The sequence below is a fragment of the Salmo trutta genome, chromosome 17 (assembly GCF_901001165.1).
Source record: "Salmo trutta chromosome 17, fSalTru1.1, whole genome shotgun sequence".
In the NCBI taxonomy this organism is placed as follows: Eukaryota; Metazoa; Chordata; class Actinopteri; order Salmoniformes; family Salmonidae; genus Salmo; species Salmo trutta.
The window spans coordinates 49,636,937-49,647,476 of NC_042973.1; the positions used below are offsets into that span (position 1 = coordinate 49,636,937).

The 10,540-nt window shown below is 42.5% G+C and overlaps 1 protein-coding gene across 1 annotated transcript; it reads right to left on the minus strand.

The window, feature by feature from the left end:
• Nucleotides 1–7,118: 7,118 nt before the first annotated feature.
• LOC115152344 (alpha-1,3-mannosyl-glycoprotein 4-beta-N-acetylglucosaminyltransferase C-like) lies at nucleotides 7,119–9,376 on the minus strand. Its single transcript, XM_029697113.1, has 4 exons — nucleotides 9,356–9,376; nucleotides 8,802–8,942; nucleotides 8,579–8,714; nucleotides 7,119–8,458 (listed from the first exon to the last, which is right to left on the minus strand). Exons 2-4 carry the CDS (start codon nucleotides 8,928–8,930, stop codon nucleotides 7,317–7,319), a joined length of 1,407 nt encoding a protein of 468 aa, XP_029552973.1. The 5' UTR covers nucleotides 8,931–8,942; nucleotides 9,356–9,376; the 3' UTR covers nucleotides 7,119–7,316.
• Between the last annotated feature and the right edge of the window lie 1,164 nt (nucleotides 9,377–10,540).

Below are 10,540 nucleotides of genomic sequence, written 5' to 3' on the forward strand. Positions count from 1 at the left end.
CAAAAACATGATTTTCCTGTGCTTTATATATTTCCACACTATGAGGTTGGAATAATACAGTGAAATGAAATGTATGATAATGCACTTTTAGTGTAAAAACAATTTCAGCTTGTTTGGCTGGGTGGGGTTTTTGGACCACCTGGTGATATGTTAATTAGACCAATAACAAAGGGAGTTTGCCTTCCTCTCTGCTGATAACAGGTCGTTTTCAGGTTACACATTCCTCACAGTAGGCTCATCCAATTAGGCCCCTCTCTCAGACCACTAAGAAATGATTTGATATTGAGATTAAAAAAAGAACATTTCTTGCTATGATCTTACTGGGATCTTACTGTGATTGTTAGCAAAGAGCATGGGGAGGGAAAAACAGAAAATTAGCTGTTATTGACAGAGGTATGGAACTCTCTTTCTATTAACTAATTTACCATCTGGTGACGTCACCAGGCAGAACAAAACTCCGTCCCACCTAAACAGGCTGAAAATTCAGGTGGTCTTTTCAAACAGCTCTTACACAAAAAGGTAATTATCAACATTTTCACAATTTCACACTATCATTCCAACCCCATAATGTGGAAATATATATACAACATAGAAAAATCATGTTTTTGACTGTACTGGCCCTTTAATCTCATCATGTGTCTATTATCTTAGGTGCTGCTTAGTTTTCTGGTCCCAAAGAAAAGTGTGCGTAATTCCAAACTCAACTATGCCTTAACACATAAAGGACAACTTTATTGCCTTTGCCACCGTGCCAGAATTATTAATTCATTGTTTTTCCTGCGTGTACTGTAAAACCTGGTTGTTAGGCTGATTTTGTTATGTAATGTATAGTTATTTACTTTAGGCCTTTGCTTTTTACTTCAATGCATCTTTTAAATGTATCTGTGATTCTTAATGTCATTGCTTGCTTTTGCGGGTCTAATTTCTATTGATAGATATGCAGCTTTGTGTTATTTTATGGCTATAGGGACAATGACCAATGTAGCCCATTGGTTGTGCTCCTAGATGAGCCCTGCACAGTGCTCCGATTGTTCTGGCTGTCCACTTTGGTGGTGCTGAAATTGGCATCGCCGCTGAGTGGCGGTAGCCTTCTGTCCATGGTCCTGAATCTATGGTTACGGTGTGTGCTGTTTTAATGAGCACATCTTGGGCTACCAGTCTTCGTGGGGCTTCTCTTCAACATCGCATGCTTTCTTGTGGGAAAACTTACAGTTGTTGTGTATATGGCTGCATTTCAGATAGGCCTACATTTGAGTAAATTTTGAATGTCGCAGTAGTAGGACCAATACTGTGTGTAGTTAGCTAAAAGATGTAGGCAAACGTTCACTCATCATGAAAACGTCATAGCCTACTTTTTCACCCCCTCCCTGCTCTCTTGCTATAGCATGTGTGTGTGTGCGTGCGTGCGTGCGTGCGTGTGTGTGTGTGTGTGTGTGTGTGTGTGTGTGTGTGTGTGTGTGTGTGTGTGTGTGTGTGTGTGTGTGTGTGTGTGTGTGTGTGTGGTAGGGGTGTGTGTGTGTGTCGCTCTATGAATGGGCATTTACTCTTATTCACGGTCTCTATCCACTCAGACAAACACACCTTCACTGTCAATCTTACACACACAGACACACATACAGTTGAAGTCGGAAGTTTACATACACGTAGGTCGGAGTCATTAAAACTCGTTTTTCAACCACTCCACAAATTTCTTGTTAACGAACTATCGTTTTGGCAAGTCTTTTAGCACAACTACTTTGTGCAGGACACAAGTATCACAATTCCAGTGGGTCAGAAGTTTACATACACTAAGTTGACTGTGCCTTTAAACAGCTTGGACAATTCCAGAAAATGTTGTCTTGGCTTTAGAAGCGCCTGCTAGGCTAATTGACATCATTTGAGTCAATTGGAGGTGTACCTGTGGATGTATTTCAAGGCCTACCTTCAAACTCAGTGCCTCTTTGCTTGACATCATGGGAAAATCCAAAGAAATCATCGCTGCACCTCCCGTACGGACTCGGGAGAGGCGAAGGTCGAGAGCTGTGCGTCCTCCGAAATACAACCCAACCAAGCCGCACTGCTTCTTGACACAATGCCCACTTAACCCAGAAGCCAGCCACACCAACGTGTCGGAGGAAACACCGTGCACCTGGCGACAGTGTCAGCGTGCACTGCACCCGGCCCGCCACAGGCGATGTGACAAGGACATCCATGCCGGCCAAACCCTCCCCTAAACCGGACGACACTGGGCCAATTGTGTGCAGCCCCATGGGTCTCCCGGTCACGGCCGCCTAAAACAGAGCCTGGACTCGAACCCAGAATCACTAGTGGCACAGCTAGTGCCTTAGACCACTGCGCCACTCGGGAGGTAATCTCAGAGTCTTTCACGTGCCTTTTTGCAAACACTAGGCTTGCTGTCATGTCTCCCATAAACCCCAGATTGGTGATGTACTGTTGTCCTTCTGGCAGGCTCTCCCATCTCAGCCAAGAAACTCAGAATGGTCATTGGGTTCTTGGTCACCTCCCTGACAAAGGTCCTTCTAGCTCGGTTTCTCAGCAACCTCTAGGCATTGTCAGGGTAATTCCAAATGTTTCAATTTTCCAATGATAGAGATCACTGTGCTCTTGGAAACTTTCAAGAAAAATTGTTTCCCTACCCCAGATATATCTAAGAAATACTGCCCTACAAAGGCAAAACGCAGTAACTGAAATCAGGCTTTGTAGTATCTGTCATATGACTGGTTTCACATTAGTCTCAGTGATTATAAGGTCAAATTGTTTTTTAAATTTAACCTTTATTCAACTTGGCAAGTCAGTTAAGAACAAATTCTTATTTACAATGACGGCCTACCAGGGAACAGTGGGTTTACAGCCTTGTCCAGGAGTCAGAACAACAGATTTTTATCTTGTCAGCTGCTCTGGGATTTAATCCAGCAACCTTTTGGTTACTGGCCCAACACTCTAACCACTAGGCTACCTGATGCCCCAAAATATGTGTTATTCATATTTACAATTCCCTTATCCAAGCAAATTACTCATTTACTACAGTACCAGTCAAAAGGAGTGTGCAAAGCTGTCATCAACGCAAAGGGTAAGGCTACTTTGAAGAATCTCAAATATAACATATTTTGATTTGTATAACACTTTTTTTGGTTACTACATGATTCCATATGTGTTATTTCATAGTTTAGATGTCTTCACTATTATTCTACAACATAGAAAATAGTAAAAGAAAAACCCTGGAATGTGTAGGTGTGTCCAAACTTTTGACTGGTACTGTAGCTCTTATCAACTTGTACATTCCAGTGTATGGAAAATTGTGTTATTTCTATCGAACAAAATTAAGTAGATGCTTTTTCCACTTGAAACTGGTAGGTTGGCTAGATCTCATTCATGGTTTCCTCATGCGTAAAGCTGGTGGAAGTATTAGGGAATTAGGTCAAGGTCAGAATAGGATGTATCTGTAGACACACCTCTGCCACACCATCCTTTATTCGATCTCCACCCAAAACGAATAGCACGCTATTCTCATGTTTAAATTCAAGGTCAGAATACGCGTAGAGAGAAAAGTGCATAAAAAGGAATGAAGCAGCGCTTAACTCGGGTCAGAATCGCGCCCAAAATGACTACTCACTTGAGGATAGTACAGTACTTAAACATTGAATGTTATTATCCAGGTGGTCAAGTCTTGAGGGGGTAAAGCTGCCGTCTAACCCCTTTTTCCCAAAATGAAACAACCTTTCTCCGCTAATGATAAACATAATGTTTGTTATTAATGATTTCAAGTGTTATGAAATCAATTGAAAGAAAATCTATTTGGCTGATAGTATTTTCTGCTTTGTGTTCAGTAGACCCGTCTACTGATAGATTTGTTTTTCCTGTTCATGACTCATTTTCAAATCAAATTTTATTGGTCACATACACATATTTAGCAGATGTTATTGCAGGTGTAGCAAAATCTTGCAGTGGGCCTGAAGCACAGGGACCTGACCAATCGCTTCGGCGACTGCCAATCCACCGTGAGCCAGAACATCACTTCCTGTACTGCCTGCATGGCTCCTTCTGGATGTAACCAGAGTATCTAAGCCCACCTGCCCTTGGAATTCAAGGACTTCGCAGATACCCAGGTTCTGGTCGACTTCACAGAATTCCGCTGCCACACACCATATTCCTCTACACAGACGACAGCATTCTGTATACTTCCGGCCCTTCTTTGGACACTGTGTTAACTTCTTTGGGATAGGGGGCAGTATTCGGAAGTTTGGATGAATGAGGTGCCCAAAGTAAACTGCCTGTTACTCAGGCCCAGAAGCTAGGATATGCATATAATTGGTAGCATTGGATAGACACTCTGAACTCTGAAGTTTATAAAACTGTTAAAATCTTGTCTGTGGGTATAACAGAACTGATTTGGCAGGCGAAACCCCGAGGACAATCCATCCAGAAAAAAAATAATTCAGCTCACCTCTGATTACAATGGAATATAAAAGGAAGTCCTCCCAGATTGCAGTTCCTAGGGCTTCCACTAGATGTCAACAGTCTTTAGAAAGAGTTTCAGGCTTGTTTTTTGAAAAATGAGCTAGAATTTGTAGTTTTTCTAAGTGGCTCCCATTTTGGCTGTAGTGTTTGTAGCGCGTTCCGGTGAGTGTGCGTACTTCGTTATTTATCTCCGGTAATGGTCTACGGTACTCTCCGTCTTAAATGTTATCGTTTATTTACCTAATAGGGTACCTGAGGATTAATTAGAAAAGTTGTTTGACTTGTTTATAAGACGTTTATTGGTAACTTACGGGATTTGCCGTAAAGCCTTTTTGAAATCTGGATTAACAAGAAGTTAAGCTTTTAAATGATGTATGACACTTGTATTTTCATGAATGTTTAATATTACGATTTCTGTCATTTGAATTTGGCGCTCTGCAATTTCACCGGACGTTGTCGAAGTGTGCCGCTAGCGGCACGTCTAGCTCAAAGAGGTTTTAACTAATCTCCAGACGAGCTTCAACGCCATACAACTCTCCTTCCGTTGCCTCCAACTGTTCTTAAATGCAAGTAAAACTAAATGCATGCTCTTCAACCGATCGCTGCCCGCACCTGCCCGCCCATCCGACTAGCATCACAACTCTGGACGGTTCTGACTTAGAATATGTGGACAACTACAAATACCTAGGTGTGTTTTTAGACTCTAAGCTCTCCTTCCAGACTCACATTAAGCATCTCCAATCCAAAATTAAATCTAGAATCGGCTTCCTATTTCGCAACAAAGCATCCTTCGCTGCCAAACATACCCTCGTAAAACTGACCATCCTACAGATCCTCGACTTCGGCGATGTCATTTACAAAATAGCCACCAACACTCTACTCAACAAATTGGATGCAATCCGTTTTGTCACCAAAGCCCCATATACTACCCACCATTGCGACCTGTATGCTCTCGTTGGCTGGCCCTCGCTTCATACTCGTCGCCAGACCCACTGGCTCCAGGTCATCTACAAGTCTCTGCTAGGTAAAGCCCCGCCTTATCTCAGCTCACTGGTCACCATAGCAGCACCCACCCGTAGCACACGCTCCAGCAGGTATATCTCACTAGTTATCCCAAAGCCAATTCCTCGTTTGGCCGCCTTTCCTTCCAGTTCTCTGCTGCCAATGACTGGAACGAACTGCAAAAATCACTGAAGCTGGAGACTCATATCTCCCTCACTAGCTTTTAGCACCAGCTGTCAGAGCAGCTCACAGATCACTGCACCTATACATAGCCCATCTGTAATATAGCCCATCCAACTACCTCATCCCCATACTGTATTTATTTATTTATCTTGCTCCTTTGCACCCCAGTATCTCTACTTGCACATTCATCTTCTGCACATCAATCGCTCCAGTGTTTAATTGGTATATTGTAATTACTTCGCCACCATGGCCTATTTATTGCCTTACCTCCCTTATCTTACCTCATTTGCACACACTGTATATAGATATTTTTCTACTATATTATTGACAGTATGTTTGTTTATTCCATGTGTAACTCTGTGTTGTTGTATGTGTCGAACTGCTTTGCTTTATTCTTGGCCAGGTCGCAGTTGTAAATGAGAACTTGCTCTCAACTAGCCTACCTGGTTAAATAAAGGTGAAATATATATATATTTTAAAATTAGCGATACAGTGAAGAGTCTTCCTCCACCTTCAATGGGATGGTGGGGATGAGACCACATGGCGCGGTCATGTTTGTATCTGTACTTTATCCTGGATCTGTAAAGTGACAAGGAGATATTCCAGCAGTGTGGAATTGTTCCCTTACTCACCTCAGACACAGTCATTGCAACGTCCACTGGCCAACTTCCTGGTAAAAGGGCACCCAGATGCCAGCAGGGTGCAAATGTGAAGGAGGGTGAGACATGGATCATTGCAAAGCTGAGGGGAATGGTAGAGTGGACGATGCGGAGAGTCAAAGACCACAAGCTTGTTTGAGACAGTGCTCCCCCTATACCTCTCAGACACCATGAATGAACTGTTCACAGTGGCATGCCCGCTGGTCAACAACCAACATGAACAACTATCAGCAATTAAAGCACCATGGTACAGGCGGAAAGATAGTGAGGGGGGAGTTGGGCATCTTGTTCCGTATACTCCTCTTTGACCAGATACTGTACTGCTGGAAGGGATTTTGAAGAACCAGCAGGGGGCACTCCTCTCACTGCTAGTAGAAACCAATGCCGCACCAATTATGCCGACCAATGTTCAAGTGCTTCGCTAAGTTGTTGCACTTCCTGTAGAACTATTTTTCTGAACTAACCTTTCCTTTCCTGAGAAGATTTCATTTTGTTGGAGGGTCGTTCATAGAGAAAAAGTTTAATGTAATTCCAGGAGAACCAAACATCATCCAATTCACTGAAGTAAATACTGTGTGTAGAGAAAGAAAGATCTACCTCATTCCTCTGAGTGTAATGCACTGTATGACAGCTCCTCGGAAGATGGGAAAAAGCAAGTGTTACGTTCTCCACTTGAAACGTATCACAGTCATCTTTTAACACTTGTCTCTGTATAATTGTTGCTATTTAAGGACATGCATGAGTGTATTTTCTGTAAACCTGTGAAAAACACATATTTGATAACTTCTCTTTTAGAAACCCTTTTAGAAACCTAAACACAATTGTCTGCATTTTATTTTATGAAAAACATACAATGTTGACAACCCAATAGTCTAATTGTTTCAAATTCAAAAAAATGTAGGCTACTGTATGCAAACTATAAAGGAATATAAACCATAGAGCATCCAATATAATCAATATATATAAATGAATACAACACTTTAGTCCAGATGGTATGGGCCCTCTGTGTGCCAACTATGTCGTCCACAGACTTATTTTCCTAATAATCAGCCATTCTTTTTGACTGGCAGTCACCACAATACGTACACACTGGATGTCAAAGGCAATCTTGTGGTCCACATCTTTGACCTCAATGTGGCCATTTTTAAACTCCCCTAACGTGATGTAGGAAGAACACTGCCTTCCTCTCTTTGTCCCCACCAGCTTCTCTCCTACTTCCAGAGCTCCATGGTGCAGGATATCGTTCTGACGATCGTCTGTTCCTGTCAAGATTTTGATTTTGCTAATATTGCTTGGTTCGTGAAAGACAATGACAAAGAAGTCTCCTGTAGAGGGGGGTTTCCCCCAAAAGTATTCGTCCACACTGCTATAAGCCTTGGTGGCGTCATAGTTTTCAAATACATTAATGTTTGTGTACAGGCTGGCAGGAGGGTTGTCAGGGATGTCAATAAAGTCTTCTTCAAAGTCATCATCCTTCAACTTGTTCTCTGCTCCCTTATATGAGGAGTAGTAGCCCATGTGCTGGAACAGAGAGGGCTTGAAGCGGATGACATTTTTCTGGGCCAACAGGTCCCGGAAGTGAATAAGGAGCCAGTCGCAAGGCATCTCCTGGTAGAACATGAGCAGGAAGTGGACCAGGCGCGGCAGGTCACTTGATTGGTAGAGCTTCCCTATGTAGCCAAGCTTGGAGAACTCCAACATCACCCAGTACGAGCCTTCCCTGGAGGTGACCACCTTCTTCAGGGATGTTAAGAAGTTCCGTGAGCAGAGCACATCGTCCTCCAGCATCATGTAAAAATCTGAGAGGTTGGTGCAGAAGTTGAGGAGGAAGGCGTAGTCCACGTTCTGCTTGGAGCGGAAGCGTACTCTGTCCTCTGGGTCATTGTAGTTCCTTTTCAGCCCATCCAGTGATGGGTAGTACTCCTCAGGGGCATGGATCACTAGGAGACGCCCAGCGATGATGTGGTGGGCAAACTTCCTGGAGATGTCCTGCACCAGCTTTTCACACCAGGCCAGGTCAAAGTCTGCCAGGTGAACCACTACCACAATCTCTTTCAGTTCCTCATAACTGGACTGGTCAAAAATGGATTTGATCGTCTCCATGAGGTAATTCCCTTTTTTTCTTTTCACAGATGACAACCCAATGGTTAGATATTCTGTAAACACAAACATTGATATGATTCCAAATCAAATTATTTTTGAACAAATCAATGCATTTCAGGATAATATACATACTATGTGTATCTCTACATATCTAAAATAAAAGGTATATTTACTTTTTCGGGGCAGTGGATTCCCAGCGAGGTAACGGTATGTGACATTTAAGGTTCCAGAGAAATTCGTGAGGTCTCTAAAGTTGTGAACATATCTCTCAGAGTTTGAAGGATGCATCAGCTGTCTTTTACCCGCCTCCTAAAAAAATGACTATATTGTTACTCAAATGTAAAATACAAATATGTCATAGGAAGGAAGATCCAGAGACAGCCAATAATAACCTACCAAGACGTATCCATCCTCCATGTACAGGTTGAAGAACAGAAGAGATGTGATCAGGACCCCCAGGAAGGGGATGGTGGAGCGTTTACGGAAACACCTCATCTTGTCCAGGGACTTCCACACCAGCCTCATGATGGAGACACACTTCAGGTAGGACAGAAAAGAAAAAGGTTTGAACAAATTATTATCATCATTATCGTTCTCTGTTTACGGTGTAGGTAGGCGATATTGATATCAATCCAGTATTGTCGAATGTACACTGTCTGTGTGAGTGCACATACTGTACAGAACTGCCTGTGCCATGGGTTTGTTGATGTGCTTGTTTGAAGTCAGCAGTTGCATATGAAATGTGTGTGTATATATATATATATATATATATATATAAACTGCACATGTATGCATACTGTGTGTGTGTGCGTGTGTGTGCATGCGTTCACGTCTGTGTGTGATGGGCACTGAACCATACACACACTTATACGGTGTGTTGCAGAATACGGCCCTCCATCTCCAGCCCTCATATCCAGCCCTCCCCGGTGGGCCTCTGGTGGAGAGCTAACCTGGGTCAAAGTGCTAAATGCTGAGAAGGGCCTGGGAGAGGCTGGCTCATACATGAATCATTTCTCACGCCTCCCGTCTTCATTATTCTCGCCACTGGCGGAACAGCAAAGCCTTTCATGTTTCTCTCTGACCTTAAAAGTAAATACCCAGTTAACACTCTGGAAACAGCCTGGATCAAAAGCCTTATTGAATAGGAACATATATTTTCCATGTAGCACAACAGTTGGTCTCTTGACAGAGAGAGAGAGAGAGAGAGAGAGAGAGAGAGAAAGGTTGATGTAGCTGGAAGTGTTGCTGAGAGACTTGCAGTATATTTGTAGCTGTACTATTGCAAGGGTGTCTGATTCCACCTGAACATTTTCTGTAATGTATAAACAGCCTCTGAGATGAATTTATGCTGACAGGAAGAAATTGATCGTACTCTGCCTATAAAAAACATAATATTGAAGAGGTGAATATATTCCTTACAGACAACTAACTCTTCTCTCTTGCCTCGGAGCAGAAGCTCGTGTTTAGAATTCAGCGTGTGCATGCACACCAGCCGAGCTCCACCTTAGGCTCATTTCCTAACAATTTCCAAGCTTCCTGTAAAATTACACTGTTGCAGTGAATCCATTTGCAACACAGAATGATAAAAAAAGCAATTTAATCGTATGTGAAACGGCAGCTCAATGCGGCTAATGAGACGTCATTTTAATAAGCGGGTATGTTGTACAACAAAGTCATTTGGTAAACAATATTGTTCATTTGTTTGATGACATGTAGACAACATATGTAGCAGCCTAGATGCCTGTCTGTTTCTGCATCAGCCAAGTTGTTGTTGCCTTGTCAGACAAATTACATGGGATACAGGCAACAGAGCTGAGACTGTAAAAAGATTAAGAGAAAATATTGCATTCAATATGCTCAAAGCAAAGAATCAATGTATTCTGTAAACAGCATCGATGTTGTTAGATAAGGGGCTATATTTCAGCTACTGTAGGTTATGGTATGGGTGAAGATGCCAAGACAAGTGTAAAAATCTTAAGTGCTGAGGTCAAGGAGTTGGGTTATCATCAACTTTTAAACAGCATTGCTTTCAGAAGAAAACAAATCTGCTTGTGACTGGACGTTTTCCGACTGCATCTCTGCCCTGTTGACTGTGTTTACTTATTAATCAAGGAAGAAGGCTGCTAGTTCTCCGA

Bases quoted from the DNA above. Each gene is read 5' to 3' on its own strand.
- LOC115152344 (XM_029697113.1), bottom strand. From the start codon at position 8,930: ATGAGGCTGGTGTGGAAGTCCCTGGACAAGATGAGGTGTTTCCGTAAA. The intron at 8,715-8,801 runs GTAGGTTATTAT...TCATTTTTTTAG, and splicing joins TGGAGGATGGATACGTCTTG to GAGGCGGGTAAAAGACAGCT. The intron at 8,459-8,578 runs GTAAATATACCT...TTGTGTTTACAG, and splicing joins GAATCCACTGCCCCGAAAAA to AATATCTAACCATTGGGTTG.